The sequence below is a fragment of the Ochotona princeps genome, chromosome 33, assembly GCF_030435755.1.
Source record: "Ochotona princeps isolate mOchPri1 chromosome 33, mOchPri1.hap1, whole genome shotgun sequence".
In the NCBI taxonomy this organism is placed as follows: Eukaryota; Metazoa; Chordata; class Mammalia; order Lagomorpha; family Ochotonidae; genus Ochotona; species Ochotona princeps.
The window spans coordinates 1,215,128-1,235,239 of record NC_080864.1 but is presented as its reverse complement, the minus strand read 5'-3'; the positions used below and the strand labels follow the sequence as shown (position 1 = coordinate 1,235,239).

The following is a 20,112-nucleotide window of genomic DNA, read 5'->3' as shown; positions in this document are numbered from 1 at the left end:
CGTTCTCGCCTGGCCACGCCCCTTGTCTGCACCCGACTCCGCCCCTTCGCTGAATCCGCCCCCTCCTTAGCATTGGCCCCACCTCGAGGCCAGCCCCGCCCCTTCGAGAGACTCAGCAGCTCCTCCCCGCACACCGAGAGTCCCGCCTCTCCCACTAGGCCCCGCCCTTTATGCAGATCTCAGCCCAGTGTGTGCACGCTTTCCTGTAAGCCCCGCCCCTCCGCAGGTCAGCCCCGCCCTCGTCCAGGCCCCGCCCCTCCGGCGCGCGCGGCCCCGTCACTCAAAGCGCGGCGGCGGCGGGAAGATGGCGGAGTCCGGCGGCGGCGGCGGCCCCGAGCGCCCGAGCAGGTAAGGCCGGACCCCGCCAGTCGGGTGTGGGCCTGGGTTTGCAACCGCCCCGGGTCCCCCGAGCCGGGTGTGCAGCTGCCCCGGGCCCCCTGAGCCGGGTGTGCAGCTGCCCCGGGCCCCCCAAGCTGGGTGTGCAGCTGCCCTGGGCCCCCCAAGCTGGGTGTGCAGCTGCCCCGGGTCCCTGAGCTGGGTGTGCAGCTGCCACCGGGCCCCCCGAGCTGGGTGTGCAACGGCCCTGGGCCCCCGAGCCGGGTGTGCAGCTGCCCCGGGTCCCTGAGCCGGGTGTGCAACCGCCCCGGGCCCCCCGAGCTTGGTGTGCAACCGCCCCGGGCCCCCCGAGCCGGGTGTGCAGCTGCCACCGGGCCCCCCAAGCTGGGTGTGCAGCTGCCCGGGTCTCTGAGCTGGGTGTGCAACCGCCCCGGGCCCCCCGAGCTGGGTGTGCAGCTGCCACCGGGCCCCCCGAGCCGGGTGTGCAGCTGCCCCGGGCCCCCCGAGCTTGGTGTGCAACCGCCCCGGGCCCCCCGAGCTTGGTGTGCAACCGCCCCGGGCCCCCCGAGCCGGGTGTGCAGCTGCCACCGGGCCCCCCGAGCTGGGTGTTCAGCTGCCCCGGGTCCCTGAGCCGGGTGTGCAGCTGCCTTGGATGTGGGGTGCTCCTGGAGGAGGCCCGGCCCGGCTGGAGCAGGGGTGGGAGGTGAGATGGGGCTGGACGCTCTGCCTCTGCGTCCCCGGGTTGTGCTGTGGTGTTGTTACTGGGGTTGTGCCCCTCAGGTAAAGGCTTGCCCCTTGTGCAGGTGGAGGCTTGTGTGACCCCAAAGGCCCCGTCCTCACCTTCCCAAGGCTGCAGGGGGCGGGCAGAACCAGCCTGCTGGCCTGGGCGCATGAGGGCACACAGGTGGTACCCTGCAAAGGGCCCGAGCTTCCTGGGCGCACTGGTGTGGGCGCAGTCAGGCAAGTGTGTGCACCGCCCCTCTGGGAGTGGGCGTAGGGCAGGGTGCATGGTGTGCCTCAGGGAGTGAGGGAGGCGTGGGCATGGTGACTGACAGCAATCATGCTGGACGCAAGTGGAGACTTTTAGCAGGACTCCTAATGAGCCACACCTGGCAACACAGCAACCAGCACCCCGCATGGCTGAGGGCCCAGTGCGGCAGCCTAGCAGCTGAAGTTCTCGCCTTGAATACACCGGGATCCCTTATGGGCGCCGGTTCAAGTCCCTGCAGCCCCAATTCCCATCCAGCTCCCTGCTTGTGTCCTGGGAAAGCAGTGGAGGACGGCCCAAAGCCTTGGCACCCTGCACCCGCGTGGGAGACCCGGCAGAAGCTCCTGGCTCTTGGCTTTGAATCAGCTCAGCTCTGGCAGGTGTTCTGGCCGCCTGGGCAGTGAACCAGCAGATGGAAGATCTTTGTCTCTCCTCCTCTTTGTATATCTGAGTTTCCAATAAAAATAAAGTAAATCTTTAAAAGTAAATAAATAAAGTCTTTTAAAAAAAACACACAAAAAACCTGTTTTTCATTTGGAAGGCAGAGAGAGAACATTCCTCCATGTGTTGCTTCACGTCCCTAAATGGGCTCCAGAGCCAGGGCCGGGCCAGAGGCCTGCGTTCCATCCGGGTCCACCGGGGCCCGTCATGCAGTGCTTTCTCTGCACACTCCTGTGTGGGTGCCAGCCACGCAACGGAGGCCCCCTGAGGCTCATTCATAAAGAACCTGGTTAAGGTGCCATTAATTAAAACAAATTAACAAATTAAAATAACTCATTCATCTTGGCTCAGTGAAGCTTTTTTTTAGTATTAATTTTTTTTAAAAGGCAGTGGAGAGACAGAGGAAGATGTTCCGTCCACTGGTTCACTCCCCCAGTGGCCACAATGACCAGAGTTGTACCGATCTGAAGCCAGGAGCCAGGAGCTTCTTCTGGGTTCCCCACGCGGGTGCAGGGTCCCAAGGCTCTGGGCCGTCCTCCACTGCTTTCCCAGGCCACAGGCAGGGAGCTGGATGGGAAGTGGAGCAGCCGGGATACAAACAGGGGCCCATATGGGATGTTGGCACTTGTGGGCAGAGGATTAGCTTGTTGAGCCATTGTGCCTGACCTCTCCTTTTTCTGTTCTTCTTTTTGTTTTTTTTTGTTTTTTTTTTTTTTTAAGATTTGCTTATTGGAAAGGCAGGGGGAGAAACAGGTAGGGATGTTTCATCTGATTCACTCTGCAGGTGGGGGCGGTCACACGGGGTTGGCGTGTCTCCTGCAGGTGGCGGTCATGGTCACGTGGGGTTGGGCTGTCCCCCGCAGGGGCGGTGGTCATGCAGGGCTGGCTGTCCCCCGCAGGGGCGGTGGTCACGCGGGGCTGGCTGTCCCCCTCAGGTGGCTGGAGGACTAGGATTCCTGCTGTTCCCCTGCGCCCCCGCTTGGTGAGGCTGAGGTGTTCTTACAGGTGTGTGCAGCATCTTCTGTCCATAATGACCTCAGGGAGATGCTCCCCCTCCCCCATGGGCTGCCTTCAGCTGCTGAATGATACAATGTGTTGTTTCAATCTGCTGCCTGTTTTTACGGAAGCAGGTGTCTAACCTGGTGGTTAAGATCTCCTATCCTGGGCCCAGCGGTGTGGCCTAGTGGCTAAAGTCCTCGCCTTGAATGCGCCGGGATCCCATATGGGCGCCGGTTCTAATCCCTGCAGCCCCACTTCCCATCCAGCTCCCTGCTTGTGTCCTGGGAAAACAGTGGAGGACGGCCCAAAGCCTTGGGACCCTACACCTGCGTGGGAGACCTGGAAGAGGTTCCTGGCTTCAGATCAGCTCAGCTCCAGCTGTTCTGGCCACGTGGAGTACACAAGCAGACAGCCGATCCGAGGGCCTGGGTTCTGGGCTCTGGTCTTCAGATTCCAGCATCCCTGCTGGAATTCCAGCAGAGCCTGGAGCGGGGCAGGTGGCTGCCCACATAGCAGGGTGTCTTTACCTACCCCGGAGGTGTGGCTGGAATTTCTCTGGCTCAGCTGCTGGTGGTGTAGGTCTCTGGGGGCAGGAGCTTGAGCCAGCTCACATCTGAGATGCCTTTGATGCTATGAGGTGGGATGGTGCCCACACCTTCCCGCTGCCTGCCTGCACTGTGAGGGTGCTGGCCTCTGCTGAGGGTGCAGGGTCCCAAGGCTGTTTTCCCACAGGCAGGGAGGGAGGTGGAGCAGCAGGACTTGAAGCCGCACCCACACGTGGTGCTTGGAGGTGAGGGCTTACTAGTGGAGCCAACGTGCCAGCCCCTGTTGAGGCCTCTTGTATCAGTTGGGAGCACTGCACTTCGTATATAGGCGTGGCACTCAGCCCAGCAGGCACAGCGGAATCACCTTCCGTTTAGGACTTGTCAGAGAGGCACGGGCTCCATCTGCTCCCTCACTGCCCCAAGTGTCTGCGATGGCCAGGACACATCCTGAAACTGGGGAGAATTCAACCCGTCTGACCCCAACCCCAACCCCTGAGCTCCTTCCCATCTCTCTGAATCTGCATTACCGACTGGAGGGGGATGTGGGACTCTGACCCTGGCCATCCTGAACAGGTTCAGCCGTTAGGCATCTCTGAGGAACACACCTGCTGGCGTCCAGTTGCCAGGAGCTGTCTCGGGCACAGAATGATGGCCGGGGTGCAGGGTCCTCGTGGCCTGCTCGCAACGCCTATGGACACGGAGGAGTGAGTGTCCCATGAGAAATACGGCTGGGGTGGGGGTTGGCAAGAGGGAGGTGTCTGTGTGCTAGGTGGGAGGTACCTTTTTGTTATCTGTGGGCACCAGGGGAGTGGCTTGGGCGGCTGCTGTTGGCTAGAGGGGCTGGCCTGGCTTGTTCCAGAAGGTTCTCCTTTTGGCCAGGGCTAGGGGTGGTTCCGGTGTTCCCTTCAGCTCTGCCTGAAAGCTGCCCTCCCCCAGCCCGCCCCCACCCTTACGTAAGTTGTTTGCTCCAACTTCTCTCCTGAAACCAGCCAGGTTGTGGTAGTAGTGTGTTGGGGAGGCGGGGGTCGGAGCTCACTTTTCTTCCCCATCTCAAGGGATGCTCAAAACCCGGATTGCCTGGCGCAGTCGCTTGTGACCCAGCCGAACCTCGAGCCTCGGCGGGGTGGGGTGGGGTGGGGTGGCGGCCGCAGGCTGAGGCGCACAAAAGACACTTGTTCCCTACGTGTGGCCTGCTCCTCCTCCAACTCTCCCGCCAGACATCCTTGCAGCTGCCCAGAGGGGTGTCTGGCTCCCCCCCACCATGTCCCACGGCTGCAAGGGACCCCCCCCCTTTCTCCTCCCTCCCGCCACACACACACTCCCCACTGGCTGCGGCAGGCGGAGTTCCCGGTGACCATTCTGGCCACGAACCTCTGACACCTGGGGTCTTTTGGTGGTCTTGTCGCCCGTCCTCCCCCAAGGTGCCGGGGCGGACCCTGGTTCTGGCTGAGTCACTCGGCTGCCTGGCCAGCCAGGGCCCGGGCGGGGGTATCGTGTGACGGATGCAGAAGCGGCGGCCACCTCGCGTTTCCCAACAGGCACTCGCTGGCTGCCTGCTGCATGGTCTCCTCCAGGACCCCCTTTGCTCCCCCCACTCCCCACCTCCTGGCCGGCCTCAGAGTCCGGTCCAGCCTGGGCCCTGCCAGATGCTGGGATGGGTGTGGCCTTCCAGAAGGTTCTCCTTTTTGGCCCTCATCTGCCTGATTCCTAGAGAAAGGGAAGAGGGAGGTTGGTCCTTCTGGGGTTGGTCCCTCTCTCCTTCCAGCCTGTTGAATGGGCTGAAGTGTCAACCCACCAGGCAGGGTAGCTGGGGTGGAACCCCAGCAGGGGACAACTTGCAGGTACCTGCTGCTCCTCTGCACCTGCTGGGCACTGCCAAGAACCCACAGTGCTCGGGCTCATGCTCCTGTGGCAGCGTCCGTGACCTTGGTGTGCAAGGCTGGTGCCCACATGAGGGGCACAGACTCCAGCCAGTCATGGCTCTGCCAGGCCCTGGGGCAGGGCTCAGGGGAGCCTTGTGTCTGGTCCCCCACCGCCCACCTGGAGGGAGGAAGCTGCCCTGCCCACTTCCTCCCCAGTGGGGGGTCCTCGCTATGAAACTGTTGCATACTTGGCCTTGAACCCTACAGTGGAGGCTTGAACCCTAAGCCCCCATTCTCCCTGGGACCCTGCCACAGTTGCTGTGAGGAGCAAGGGCCGGTGGGCAGCTGGCGTGGGTGGCGCTTAGCGGGTTGGGGACAGGTGTCCTGGTCTTGCAGCTCTCTTGGACACCCACACACTCTCCCCGTGGCTGCCGCCCGCTGCCATCCCGTAAAGAAAGCTGTTGTCTCTTGCGTGGTTTCCATGACCGCATCCCAAGGCCGGGCAGGCTAGCCAGAGGTCCTCGCTGCCCCTGGAAGGTTCCAGAGCCTGTGGGTTGCATGAGGGAGGACCCAGAAGGGGACGAACCAGGGCAGGTTGGTGACAGATAAGGGAGCCCCCCACCCCCCTGCCCTCCAGTCAGAGCCTGGGTGACACTGAACAGATTGGACTAGCTCCAGGACACTGCTGCTGGCTGACCATGCGGGCTTTCAGGTAGGCCAGGCGGCCCCGGGCTGAGGGCTGGGCAGGTGCTGGGGTGGGCAGATGCTGAGGCCGGGGACCCCTGCTCCCCCTGCCCCAGCAGCTACACCGTGCAGGAGCTCCTGTGGACACGGAGGTGGCCACCTCCCACCCCTCTTCCAGAACAGTCTGTCTGCTCCTTGCTCGGGGGTTCCAACCCTGGCTCTGCCGGGCAAATACCCCGCACGTGCCCCCCTCCCCCTGCACTGTTATCTGGGAGCTCCTAGATGACTAGGTGTCGCACCCCAACCCCCATGATAAGAAGCCAGCGAGTGGTGCTGCCGTGGCGAGATGCATCTTGCACAGCTAAGGAGAGGCTGTCCCAGCGCTGCGTGCGCACAAGAGCTGGAGCTGAAGCCGGCCCAGCCAGCCTCCCTGGCTCTCGCACTTGCAGCTGTCTGAAGTGGGAAGCAGGGCCGGGCCCTCTGGGTCCCCACTGCCGGCTGACCCAGCCTCAGCCCTCTGGTAGCCGCCCGCAGCTGACGGACGAGCTCTCTTAACACTTGTTAACCCCGGGCCTCGGGGCCCTTCCTGCTCCCAGGCAGCCCCCCTCCACCCCGCCCCGCCAGCAAGCACTTCCCTAGCGAGCCAGTGAGCTATTGAGCTAAACGGACGCGTTCTGGTGCGCGGCCAGCCAGCCGGACTTGAGGTCCCTCGCTGAGAACAGCAGTGAGCAGAGCTGTGCTGGGCCAGGCCACAGCGTGAGCCGGAGGAAGCGGCACCTTGTGGGTTGGGGAGGGGGCGTCTAGTGGATTACCAGGGCAGAGGCGGGGTGGGGCTCAGGGATTGCCCCCATTCCGCTCACATTAAGGGCCCTGGTGGACGGCTGGGGGTGGGGATGGTGGCAGCCGGGGTTGGAGACTTGAAGATGTTTTCTGACGCCACAACTGTGAAATTCCACAGAGGTCAAAGCCGGGCTTCGGGATGGGCGGGCGGGCGGGGAAGAGTGAGGCTGGGCTGGAGAGCCCGAGGGTCTGGCCTCTCCTCCTTTCCCACACAAGTGAGCCAGCGTCTAGAATCTTTCTGGGATGGTGGGGTGGGAGTGGGGATGGGGTCGGCTAAGAAATCCATCAGAGAGAATCCCCCCGCAGGCTCCAGCCGCCCGGCTGCTGCTCCATCCATGTTGAGTGAGTCTGGGACGGGCACGTCTGTGTACTTGCGCTCTGCCACCCCTCCCCACTTCCAGTCAGCTCGTTCTTGAAGATCTCGTCCCAGTGGCCTGGGGAGGCACACACGTGTGCACGCTCCGTGAATTGCTCGTACGAACAACTGGAGTGGCATGGGCCTTTGTCACGCCCGCGGCATGTTAACATTTAGGGTCGCCAAACGTGGCATCCCTCGGCCCTGGGTGCAGACAGCTCCCCACCCCGCTGTGGCCCCTGGCAGGCACGGGGCTTCCTCTCCTTCCCCCGGCCCTGCAGGAAGGCCACGTGCAGGACAGGGAGAGCTGGGAAGTCCTCGGCTGTTTCCAGAAGTTTCTTGAGATATCAAGGATTCCCTTGGGTCGCGAGAGTCAGAAAGACGACTCAATATCTTGTGTAACAGATTCACAGTCCTTGGCACAGCTGTCAGCCATGCCGGGCATCCACAGGAGCACAGGTTCAAGTCCCTGCTGCTCCACTTCCTATCCAGCTCCCTGCTAATGGACCTGCTGGGCTGGGGCGGGGCCTGCAGGGCGTAGTCAGGAGGGGCTTGGGGCAGGCCTGCCAGATGTGGTGGGGGCGCGGCTGACCCTCCCCCCAGGACCCACAGGAGTGGACATGTGAAGGGTCAGAACTTTGGGTTGGCTCTGTGACTTCCTGGTTGACTGTATTCCAAAGCTAACGTCCCAGCATTCAGGCTGGTACCCGAGGTCACCTGGACGGGCTGGGCAGCCGGCGGAGCGGGGGTTGACTCCAGCTGCTGCCTCACTCGCCCATCTCCCTGTGCGTCCACGCATGCCTGCCTCCACCGCCCACCTGCCCGTCCACCCACTGTCAGCCCACTCATTTACCCTCTCACTCACTGGTCTCGGTCGGAGCCATCCTGTCCCGTCCCAGGAGATTGTAGCCCAGCCCGTGCACACCGGGCTCGCGGTGACTTCTGGGGAAAGGGACTGTTCCTGGCCAGTGGGGTTTCTGGGACCTTCCCCACCCCCACCCCTCACCTGCTGTGGTGTAATCTCCCTGGCTGTCACTTGGAGATGGTCTGAAGGTGCCAGTCCCACGTGTGGGCAAGTCCCATGCTTTCCTCTAGTTGCTGTCCCCACGTGGCGGTCACGGCCAGGTTGAAGTCCAGGTGCCGGGGAGGGTGGCCCCCTAGGAGGGCAAGACCTGGGAACTATGGGGCTCGTGAGCTTGGCAGGTCCTGCCCGCACCCACAGCCCCTGAGCCCCTGAGCCCTCGTTGCCCGCACCTGCAGCCCCTGAGCCCTTGCACTGTATTTTATTTATTAGCAAGGCAGAATGGCAGAAAGGGCTTTTCCAGCTGCTAGTTCCCCTCCGCATGTGGCCACACACAGCAGCCAGGGCTGGGCCAGGCTGAAGTCACAGGCTTCCTCTGGGTCTCCCCACGGGGAGAAGGGGCCCAAGCTCTTGACCCGTCCTCCACTGCTCTCCCATAAACAAGGAGCTGGATTGCAGGTGGAGCAGCTGGGACTTGAACTGGCGCCTATGTGGGAGGCTGGTGCTCCTGCCTGCCTGGGCTCTCCCAGGTGGCCCTGCCTTGAACATTGGTGAAAACTCAGTCTCCAGAGAGACAAGGGGATGGGGGTGGGGACGTCAGAGAACACCTCTGGACCCCACACAAACACTGATGTATCTTCCCCTCTGTCCCCTGAGGAGCCAGGGACCTGGGGCCTGTAGCCCTGGTAGGAAGGAACTGCCCCTTCTATGGAGGGCTGATGACCAGCCCCCTGCACCTCTGGCTGTGCCCCAGAGAGCCACGGCCTTGGAGGGGGGCGGTCCCAGGAGACCACTGGCTTACGTGAGCGCTGCCTGCCAATGGCAGATTCCAGCAGCGACAGCCCTGGCCAGTGCGGGCGCCTGGAGCTGGGGGAAAATGTGTGGTTGTCAGGGCAACAGGGCGGGGTGTGTCACCCTCTCTGCCCTGGAGGCGCGTGCTGGGAGCCAGCAGGGGTGGGAGTGGCCGGGCCGGGAGGCAGAGCCAGGAGCTAGCTGCCCGCAGCCCCGGGCGACCATGTGTACTTGCTGGGTCTGTTTGCTTTGTGCCTTGGAAAGCACCCCCACCCCCTCCCCGCCTGGTGAGGGCTCCCTCAGGGGTCCTGTGTGGGACAGGGTGGGCAAGGGGGTCAGGGTGGGTGGGCAGGGGACCCAAGAAATGTCCACTGGGTCATTCTCTTCCCTTGCCGTGGTTTTCTGCCGCCTGCCTCTTAGGTCTGAGCCCAGGTCTTGTTGCAACCCCGTCCCCCAGGGGTCTCTGTTCTTCCCGCTTGCACCTGCAAGTATTTGTCCCGACCCCGCCCTGCCACCAAGTCTCTTTCCTCCACCCCCACAGGCCTCTGTTCTTCCCCCATCCCGTGTGGCTGTGTCCCAGGCTGGCCTAAAGCGACGCTGTCTGGTTTCCCATTGTCTGTCTTGGGGAGGTGGCAGAGCCCCCCCTAGCTTCCCCAGGCTGGCTGCTGACCCCTCACATGCCTCCCCCCACCGGGGGACCCCTGGGCGGGGTGCAGATGCTCCAGGTCCAGGGACACAGGCCAACCAGCTGCGCTGCTGGGCGAGCCCCCTTGCAGCACACGGGCCATAAAACCGACCTTGGCTTTGGACGTGGCCGCGCTCGGCATGTGAGGGGCCGCGGGGTCCCTGGGCCGCAGCGCCAGCTGCATACGCGGGGCAGCACTGCAGACTCCATCCTGGCCTTGGCCCTGGAGTGGGAGAACAGCAGTATGAAGCCCCAGAGAGCCCTTCCATGGAATTCTTTGTGTTCTTGGCTTTTGGCGGAGGGCCTTCCTGTCTGTGGCACTGGGGACCAGGCCAGCAGCCATCGCCAGTGGGATGGGAGGTGGGGGGCCGTCCACCCCGGCAGGTGCTTCCCCTTGCCCTGCCAGGGCTCCCCTCACCAGCTATCCCGGGACTGCCTGAACTTGGGCTGGCCTCAGCCTGAGTCCTCCCAACCCACCTAGGGCAAGACCCCATGAAGGGTGCGAGGGAAGAGGACAGGGCATGCTAGAGGCTTCACCAACAAGCAGGTGGTGCAGCCCCCCCCACAGTGCTGGCAAGTCCCCACCAAGGGGCCCTCTGTCCCGAGGGTGGGCCTGGGTGTCAGGCTGCAGCGGCTCCCCAACCAGGCGCTGTCTGATGCTGACATACTGGGGGCGGTGGAACAGCAGTCGGGTGGGGGCGTGGCGGTGGTCAGTACGGCCCCGGGTGGGGGCGGGGGCCGCCCAGAGGCCAGACGTAGGCCAAGGGTGCAGCCGGGGCGGGCAGCGAGGGGCCTCCAGAGACCGCCCGGACGGCGGCTGCTGACGCAAGGGCTGCAGTGACTCACGGACGGGTGACGGTGAGTCGAGTGGCCACGGCCGCCGCCTTCCCCGGGGCGCCCGTGGCCCCGCCACGCCAGCCGCCCCCTGTCTGGGGCAGGCCTGAGTAACGGGGCTCCTCCCAGAGGCCCTTAGTCATCCTCGGCCCCTCCCACGCCTGCCCACCTCCGCCTGGGGCCGGCCTCCTGGCTGCTCTGGGCAGGCGTGCCTGGGGCAGGGGATGGGGGCGGCAGCGCGGCCTGGTGTGTGACTGGGGGTGTTGGGGTGGCACGCTGGGGAGGCCAGCAGGGTTGACCAGAACAGACCTGATCCAGGAAGGCCAGCTGCGGGGATTCCAGCCCGCCACAGCATCCACAGGGCTGTCCCTTCCTGGGGGTCCCGCTAGGCCCCGTTTTTACCTTCCCGGCCTTCCCACCCTTCGGTAAAGATGACCACAGGGGGTAGGGAAACGAGGTAGCCTCATTCCCACCCCATCACACCCTGCCCACGGAGGCCACGCTTCACCAGCCCCTCAGTCTGCGCTGCACGCACACCAGCGGCCACGTGTGGACAACGAGCTCCCTGGTCATCGCCACGTGGGCCTGGGGCTGCTGCCTTTCTCTGGCCTGAGAGGTCATTCCCAGCTCCCAGGCAGCTGCCCCGTCTGTGCGGAACTTCATACCCCCCCAAGGGCACACCAGTGCCCAGGAAGCAGCAGCAGGTGGGCCCAGCATGTGGGCCCCCGCCACCCACATGGGAGACCCTGAAGGTGCTCCCGGCTCCCATGTTGGGCCTGGGCCAGCAGGTGGGAGCTGTCTCTCAGCCTGTCTTCCTACGTCCTGCCGTTCACAGGCGTGCGGTCCTCCTGGGTTGCTGCTGGACTTGGGAAGCTGGCTCTGGGACCTCAGGGGTGGCGCTGGCCACCCAGCGTCACAGAACACGTTGCGGGACAGGGGCCTGTGTGTCCTGGGGTGCTCCGCGGCCCCTGTCGCTCCTGTCCCAGGCATGCACAGGTATGCCCCATTAAGGCCAGCAGCCAGGGCTAAGGAGCTCCTGCCCAGCCTCTGGCGTGGGTAGCAGGGGCCCGGGCCTTGAGCTGCGGTCACCCCCAGGATGTGCAGGGCGGTGTCGGGGAGACATCCGTGAGATGTCCCCGGGGGGTGTCCAGCAGGTGTCGGGGCCCCATCAGAACTGTCGTGGGGAAAGAAGCCTTGGCCTGAGAGGAGTGGACGTGTCTCATGGACCAATGAGACCCTCGTCATGACCTTATGGATGGACCTTCTCACAGCTGGGGGTCCACCTTCCCAGGCCAGCCTGAGCCCAGCTACCACAGGGCACATTTGTCACCCCAGCCCAGGCTGTGTCCCTGCCCCGTTCTGGGACACTCTCCCCTCCCATCATGAGCACCTGCCTGACAGCTCCACAGATTGCTCTTTTGCTGTGGCCTCCACAGAGATTGTGGGATGAGGGGCGGTGGCTGAGCTGTGTATTCTGTGAGGCGCCTGGGCAGTCCCCAGCCCGTCTCCTCCTGCTTGCTCGGCACCCACATTCCTGGACCTGACTGAGGTGGTGGGCGAGCAGGTACCAGGGTGGGTGGGGCGATCAGCGAGGGGCCAGGATGCCAGCTGGGGCCCCTTCCCTTGCCTTCTGAGAGCTGGACCGTATCTTTAGTTCGGTTTGTTTAACACAAGTTTATGGAGATGAAATGGTGACTTGGTGGGGTATGTGCAAGGGCCTGGAGCCAAGCCCCAGGGGGCTTCTTGTGTCTGGGGCCTGGGGCGGTGGGGGGGGGGGGCTGGAAAAGCTCCCCTTGCCCGTATTTAGTTTTGTTTTGAACTGAAACTCACATAACATCAGACTGATGACGTTAAAGCGGGCGGCTGAGAGCCGTCCCATGGCGTCGGCGGCTATCAACTCCATCTGGTGGTTCTAGAACGTCGTGTGTGTGTGTCTGTGTGTGTGTGTGTGTGTGTGCGCGTGCATGTCAGGTTCTGGAATGTGCCAGGTCCCAGGCCTCTGGGCTACATGTCCCTTCCCACCCTCACTCCCTCCCTCCACTCTCCCTCGCAGCATGGCAGATAAGAACGGCTCCCTGAAGAGCACCTTCTCGGCGCCCGGCCACAGCACCAGCCTCCTGCAGGGCCTGGCCACCCTCCGCGCGCAGGGCCAGCTCCTGGACGTTGTCCTGACCATCAACACAGAGGCCTTCCACGCGCACAAGGTGGTCCTGGCAGCCTGCAGCGACTACTTCAGGTGAGACCGGCCCCCGGGTGGGGGTGGGGCGCCCCAGCGCTGGCCTTGGCAGAGGGAGGGGCCGGCCAGGAGCGCCTGGCAGGGGCAGTGGCGGCAGTGACCCTGCCAGAGGAAGAACCGGGGTGCCCAAGGGGTGGGAGGATAGCTCCCAGGTGTACCCCAGCCCAGGTGTGCGCCACCCCTCCCTCCCTGTCTTCTCCCAGGCCTGGAGGTCGGGCACCGTGCCCTCCCCCCACACTGCCCCGTGGGTTATAGCCGTCGTGGGCAGAGGAGGCAGCCAGGGTGCTGTGGCTATTTTTGTTCTGGGTTTGGGGCCGGGTGGGCCCAGCCTGGCAGCACTGCCCTTTAAAGGGTTCCCCCGCACCACCCTGCAGCCAGGGAAACCTTAAAAGGAAAAGCTGCCTCCTGTCGCCGCAGCCCCCAGTGGGGACAGGCAGCTGGCAGCGCACGGCCCCCAACCCTCTGAGCCCGGCTGCCAGCCGTGGGTATGGGAGGGGGGCTCACCTCACCCGCCAGCCCTCATGACAGTAGGTCTCAGACAGCTAGAAGTGGCTGGGCTGTTCCCCCGTAGACCTACAGAATCCCCTCCCGGAGCGGGACAGCACTGGGCTGGCTCTCGCCTGGGACTCAGCAGTGCTAAACCCCGAGGGAGTGGTTCCCTGACCTCTGGGGTTCTCTCTGGACAGGACACAGGGCAGTGACCCCTAGCACAGCCCGCTAAGCAACGCTCCATTCCTGGCGGAGCCCTGACCCCTGGGTCATGGCTGCCCAGACCCGGGACTGGGGAAGCTGGGCGGGGGGTGGCTGTGGGGCGGGCAGCCGTGGGGTAGACCCTTCCCTGCTGGGGGACAGTGTGTGTGCTGAGCTCTGGGGCTCGGCTTCAACAGCCGCGTCTGCCACCTGCCAGCCTGGTCTGGGCCCGCCGCTCTCAAGCCAGCAGCTGGCCAGGAATTGGTTGGCATGGGCAAGGCCCCACACAGCTCTAATACATAAAGGTTTATTTTATTTGAAAGGCATATTTACAGAGAGGAGAGAGGCGAGATCTTCCATCTGCTGGTTCACTCCCCAAATGGCCACGATGGCCCGAGCTGAGCCGATCCGAAGCCAGGAGCCTCTTCTGGGTCTCCCACGCAGATGCAGGGTCCCAAGGCTTTGGGCCGTCCTCCACTGCTTTCCCAGGCCACAGGCAGGGAGCTGGATGGGAAGTGGAGCAGCGGGACTCGAACTGGTGCCCCTCTGGGATGCTGCAGCTAGCAGGTGGAGGATTAGCCAGTTGAGCCGTTGGCAGCGCTTTGAAAACCTGCCTTATCTCTTGGGCGCTGTCCTTCCCACGAGTTCCCTCCTCCCCCATCCCCACCAGACCCACGGTGCTGTGTTCCTGTCCCTTCCCCGCCCCGTCCCCCAGGGCCATGTTCACCGGCGGCATGCGGGAGGCGAGCCAGGACGTGATTGAGCTGAAGGGCGTGTCGGCGCGCGGCCTGCGGCACATCATCGACTTCGCGTACAGCGCCGAGGTGACACTGGACCTGGGCTGCGTGCAGGACGTGCTGGGCGCCGCCGTGTTCCTGCAGATGCTGCCCGTGGTGGAGCTGTGCGAGGAGTTCCTGAAGGCGGCCATGAGCGTGGAGACGTGCCTGCACATCGGCCAGATGGCCACCACCTTCAGCCTGGCCTCGCTGCGCGAGTCGGTGGACGCCTTCACCTTCCGCCACTTCTTGCAGATCGCGCAGGAGGACGACTTCCTGCGGCTGCCCCTGGAGCGCCTCGTCTTCTTCCTGCAGAGCAACCAGCTGCAGAGCTGCCCGGAGATCGAGCTGTTCCGCGCCGCCGTGCGCTGGCTGCAGCACGACCCCGCGCGCCGGCCGCGCGCCAGCCATGTGCTCTGCCACATCCGCTTCCCGCTCATGCAGGCCTCGGAGCTGGTGGACAGCGTGCAAACCCTGGACCTCATGGTGGAGGACGTGCTGTGCCGCCAGTACCTGCTGGAGGCCTTCAACTACCAGGTGCTGCCCTTCCGCCAGCACGAGCTGCAGTCGCCGCGCACCGCCGTGCGCTCCGATGTGCCCTCGCTCGTCACCTTCGGCGGCACCCCCTACACCGACAGCGACCGCTCGGTCAGCAGCAAGGTGTATCAGCTGCCCGAGCCGGGCGCCCGCCACTTCCGTGAGCTCACCGAGATGGAGGTGGGCTGCAGCCACACGTGCGTGGCCGTGCTGGATAACTTCGTGTACGTGGCCGGGGGCCAGCACCTGCAGTACCGCAGCGGCGAGGGCGCGGTGGACGCCTGCTATCGCTACGACCCCTACCTCAACCGCTGGCTGCGCCTGCAGGCCATGCAGGAGAGCCGCATCCAGTTCCAGCTGAACGTGCTGGGCGGCCTGGTGTACGCCACGGGCGGCCGCAACCGCGCGGGGAGCCTGGCCTCGGTGGAGCGCTACTGCCCGCGCCGCAACGAGTGGGGCTACGCGTGCTCGCTCAAGCGGCGCACCTGGGGCCACGCGGGCGCCACGGCCGGCGGCCGCCTCTACATCTCGGGGGGCTACGGCGTTTCGGTGGAGGACAAGAAGGCCCTGCACTGCTACGACCCCGCCGCTGACCAGTGGGAGTTCAAGGCGCCCATGAGCGAACCGCGCGTGCTGCACGCCATGGTGGGGACCGGCGGCCGCATCTACGCGCTGGGCGGCCGCATGGACCACGTGGATCGCTGCTTCGACGTGCTGGCCGTCGAGTACTACGTGCCAGAGACGGACCAGTGGACCAGCGTGAGCCCCATGCGGGCCGGCCAGTCGGAGGCCGGCTGCTGCCTGCTGGAACACAAGATCTACGTCGTGGGCGGTTACAACTGGCGCCTCAACAATGTCACGGGCATTGTGCAGGTGTACAACACGGAGACGGACGAGTGGGAGCGGGACCTGCACTTCCCCGAGTCCTTCGCGGGCGTCGCCTGCGCCCCTGTCCTGCTGCCCCGGGCTGGGACCAGGAGGTAGCTTCCAGAAGCACCAGCCGCACCGCCCTCTCCACGGCTGCTGCTCCCTGCCCCACCTGCCCCACCTCCTTCCCGGAGCAGAATTCAAGCCAAGGCCGGGGCAGGCGAGGCAGGGCTGCGAGGGTCAGCCACCTCCCTCCTCTCCTGCCCTATTTCCTTAGGGGTCCTCTCGGCCTTAGGCGGGTGTGGGGTGCCTCGCGGTGGTATTTGCGTGGCTTGGCCCATGTCTCTCTCTCTCTCCCAGCCCTGCAGTTTCAAGCACTCAGAGTTGAACCCCACCCAGTTCCCTGGCGGGCAGGACAACCCCGGTCCACATCCCCTATCCTGTGCTCGGTGGGCGCTGCATCCCCCACCCCCCCAAGCCTCTCCCCTGCCCGTGGGTTTTTGAAGCTGAAACCTCCAAACCTGCCGGCTACTGGTTGCTGCTGCACCTGCACCCACTCCTCCCACCCCGCCACAGCTGGGGGGTGCACCTCCGGGGTCCTGGGCTGGCCACCTGCAGGGTAGCGGCCATCCCCGGCTCCCAGAGGCGGCCTGCAGGTGGGGGAACACTCCTCCTGCGCCTGCAGGGAGTGCAGGGCAGGATGGGGCCCGAGTGGCCCAGCTGTGCCTAGGTGGGGGACCCGGCCACCCTCCTCCCTCCTGTACTTGAAGAATGCCACCGTGTGGCCTAGCCCTGTCCCCGAGGCTGGCTGGCTGCACATGGCCTGCCCCCGCCCGGCGCCCTTGGCCGCCCTGGCTGCCGATCAAGCCACTGGCCCTGGGAGGACAGCGGAGTGGGGACACTTGTCTTTAGATGATGTCTAAATTTCTCAAACCTGTTGCTGCTTTTTTTCTTCTTCTTCTTCTTTTTCTTTGGTGTGTGTGTGTGTGTTTTTTTTTTTTTTCATTTAGGAAGCCGGCAAACACCGGTCTTCCAAACGGGTTCTGGCGGGCCCTGGGGGCAACTTAAATTGTCTCCTTGGCTTCTGGCGGACGATTGATGCCGTGTCCCGTGACCCCCCGGCCGTGTAAAGAATTAACCTCATACCTCCTCAGTCGTCCTCTCCTAATATTTCCCTTTATTTAATAAAAACGTTATGGTGGGGAGGTGCAGCGCGGGCTGGCGCGGCTGCGGCCTGCTCGGCCACACGTTTCTCGTGTGTGTGTGTGTGTGTGTGTGTGTGTGTGAGAGATATGGGGAGGGAGGCGGGGGGCAGCTCCTCCTCAGCCTCTGTAACAGCAGTGTGCCCCTGTGCCATCCTGGGCAGCCGGCAGATCTGGGGCCACCATGCCCTCTCCTTCCATTGGGGTCCGGGGGTGCCTGGCCGACTTCCTCCGGCCGCCAGCCTCCCCCCGTGGCTTGCAGGCTTGCCTGTGGGTGGGAGTTACCTGACAGCCTGATGGCTGCAGCACCCCCACAGACACACACACACACACACACACACACACACACACACACACACGGGATCCCTCCAACCCCTCCCCCTTCAGAGGCAGGGTCGGCCCCTTCCGGGGGGGAGAGGGACGCAGCGGGAAGCTTCTGCCAGCTCCAAGTCCCCCAGATCACCTCACACCTCCTCACATCTTGTCCCCAATGAGCTGGCAGGGGCGGGCGCCCCCCGGATCTCCCCGGATCGATTCAGCGTGAGGGGCCTGTGCCTGCATGGGTTCCTGGAATGTTCTCCTGTGCCTGGTGCGCGCACCCCTCCCTCAGCCTCCTGCTTAATCCCCTACACACACACACACACACACACACACACACTCCCCCGCCCCGGGGAAGAAAGGAAAATTATTTTTCGTATTGTAAACTTTAAACACGAAAAAGCTGTTTTTAATTTAGCATTAACTGGCTAGTTTCTTCACTTTGTGAACGTTCGCGTCTCTCCGAGGGAGGCGGGGTGGGGGTGGAGGGGGAGCCATGCCTGCGCCACCCCGCACAGGGCTCCCGCACGCACCTGCACGCACGCACACTCATGCATTTCGGCACGGTTGGACGGCGAACCCCACTCCACCAACAACCCCAAAGCCTCGCCCAGCCGGCCCCTACACCTCGCCTCTGCCGCCAGACGCTGCTGCGTCCTGGTCCCGGGGCTGGACACGGGCCACGCCGCCGCCCTGCAGGAGCCTGCCTGCCTGCCTGCCTCCCCTCCCTCCGCACCTGGACTCCGGTTGTGGGAAAACGCCTGCTTCTGGGACGCGCGCCGAAGCCAAGTGTGACTTGTTGGGGGCCTCGCAGCCAGCGGGGGGCCGGAGCCGCGGGGGTGGGGAAGCCCCCGGGGACCCACATGAGGTGGGAATCCGGCCCCCGGACCTGGCCAATTTGGAAACCTGCCCCTGGCTCCGGCTCGCAGCCCGGGTGTTCTCACGGGCCTCAGCGTGCCGCAGCCTCCTCTGCACCCCACTTTTATGGAGCTGGGGCATAGGGAAAGGACAGACACCTGGCTGATTTCGCGGTGCACATCCACCCACAGTGGGGCTCCCTTGGGTCACCCTGGCCGCCCTCTGCTGCTCTCCGCCTGGCAGAACCCTGACTTGGTGCCAGAGCGGCGTACCCAGCATCAGGGGTTTGAGTTAACATCCAGCCGAGCCATTCTTGGCAGTGCCTTTGGCCGGGGGTGATTTGCAATCTGGGCAGGCTGCCCAGCTTGGGCCAGCGTGTGTTTCCAGGGGGTCGGGCATTACTGGACAAGGGAGTGGCCTCCTCCTGGGAGTCTCCCCCCCCCCCAGCCACGCCCTTCATTCCCTTCCTGCGAGGACTAGATGCCGGGAGCTTCTGCAGCCATCTTGTGGCTGCAGAGAGCAGCTTGCAGGATGGTTGCCCTCGGGGTCCAGCTTGGCACCCTGTGCTTGGGCGTGCCCACATTTATAAAGGTGACAGGAATCTGTCCCCCATCTTGGGGGAAGTTGGGTTCTCCTGCTGGAAAACGGGGTGCTTGGGCAGGGTTGCCTCCGCAACCACCACTGCTGAGTACACATCCCCCTGTGGGCTCCTGGGTCGTCCCATGCCTACCCCCTTTCTTTCTTTTTTTTTTTTTTTTTTTTTTAAGATTTATTTTATTTTTATTACAAAGTCAGATATACTGAAAGGAGGAGAGATAGAGAGGAAGTGGAGCTGCCGGGATTAGAACCAGCAGCCATATGGGATAAAGGCGAGGACCTTAGCCACTAGGCCACGCCGCCAAGCCCCCCCCTTTCTTTCTTAAATATTTATTTCCATTGGAAAGGTAGATTTCACAGAGAGGAGACAAAGATCTTCCGTCTGTTGGTTCACTACTCAAGTAGCCAAAACCGCTGGAGCTGAGTCGATCCAAAGCCAGGAGCCAGGAGCTTCCTTCAGGTGCAGGGTCCCAAGGCTTTGGGCCGTCCTCCACTGCTTTCCCAGGCCACAGGCAGGGAGCTGGATGGGAAGTGGAGCAGCCGGGACTAGAACCGGTGTCCGTAACGCTGCAGGTTGCCGCTCAGCATACACACTACTGGGCATTGGAGATAGCTGGTTTTGTCCATACAGCGTTGACCAGGATGCTCACACAGCCGAGCCCCGGGCAAGGTTGGGGAGACAGGGAAGGGTCCCCTGTTAGTTGCATGGGCCACCATGGGCTTGGGGACCCCATTGGGGTGTGGGGTGAGCTGGTCACATCGGCTCTTCCTCTTGTGCAGCCACTGCCCCCTAGAGGTCAGTGTGTGTAGTATCTTCCCCGGTGCCTGGTGCGCGTAACCGGGTCCAGGGCTGGCAGGGCTGCGGGCATCCTACGGTGCGGGCGCTCCCTCAGGTCCAGGAGCTAGGCTGTGGCCCACCCGAGCCCCCTATAAGCCCAGATGTAGCCTCCGTCACCTTCTAGCCTCACACCTCCAACCTACAGGAGAAAATCAGGGGAACCCATATCCGCTCCCAGCGGGTCCTCGCCTCTTGCTTTGCAAACAAATTCAGCCCTTGCAACTAAGCAACTAAGGTGTTGGTTTTTTTTAAGGATTTATTTATTTTTTTTATTGGAAAGTCAGATATACAGAGAGGAGGAGAGACAGAGAGAGAGAGAGATCTGACCAACGATTCATTCCCCTAGTGGCCACAAGAGCCAGAGCTGAGCTGATCCAAAGCCAGGAGCCAGGAGCCTCTCCCAGGTCCCCCACGCAGGTGCAGGGTCCCAAGGCTTTGGGTCGTCCTCCACTGCTTTCCCAAGTAGCTGGCTGGGAAGTGGAGCAGCTGGGACACGAACTGGCACCCATATGGGATCCTGGTGCATGCAAGGCAAGGACTTTAGCCACTAGGTTACTGTGCCAGGACCTCTTGCTTAGTTTTTTTTTTTTTTTTTAAGATTTTATTATTATTGGAAAGCCGGATATACAGAGAGGAGGAGAGACAGAGAGGAAGATCTTCCATCCGATGTTTCACTCCCCAAGTGAGCCGCAACGGGCTGGTACGCGCCAATCCGATGCCGGGACCAGGAACCTCTTCCAGGTCTCCCATGCGGGTGCAGGGTCCCAATGCATTGGGCCGTCCTCCACTGCTTTCCCAAGCCACAAGCAGG

General features: G+C 63.5%; 1 protein-coding gene across 2 annotated transcripts; it reads left to right on the top strand.

Annotated features, from left to right (window-relative positions):
• The first annotated feature begins 258 nt into the window (after positions 1 to 258).
• Positions 259 to 15,616, top strand: KLHL26 (kelch like family member 26). Of its 2 annotated transcripts, none has more exons than XM_058657886.1 (3): positions 259 to 348; positions 12,436 to 12,618; positions 14,024 to 15,616. In XM_058657886.1, exons 1-3 carry the CDS (start codon positions 305 to 307, stop codon positions 15,603 to 15,605), a joined length of 1,809 nt encoding a protein of 602 aa, XP_058513869.1. In that variant the 5' UTR covers positions 259 to 304; the 3' UTR covers positions 15,606 to 15,616. The 2 variants fall into 2 exon arrangements, with proteins under 2 accessions (XP_058513869.1, XP_058513868.1); XM_058657885.1 differs by lacking the exon at positions 259 to 348 and adding an exon at positions 3,918 to 4,013.
• The last annotated feature ends 4,496 nt before the right edge of the window (positions 15,617 to 20,112 follow it).

Coding starts and splice junctions, on each gene's coding strand:
- KLHL26 (XM_058657885.1), top strand. CDS start 3,955: ATGATGGCCGGGGTGCAGGGTCCTCGTGGCCTGCTCGCAACGCCTATG. Junction 4,014..12,435: donor ACGCCTATGGACACGGAGGA/GTGAGTGTCCCA, acceptor TCTCCCTCGCAG/CATGGCAGATAAGAACGGCT. Junction 12,619..14,023: donor GCCTGCAGCGACTACTTCAG/GTGAGACCGGCC, acceptor CCCGTCCCCCAG/GGCCATGTTCACCGGCGGCA.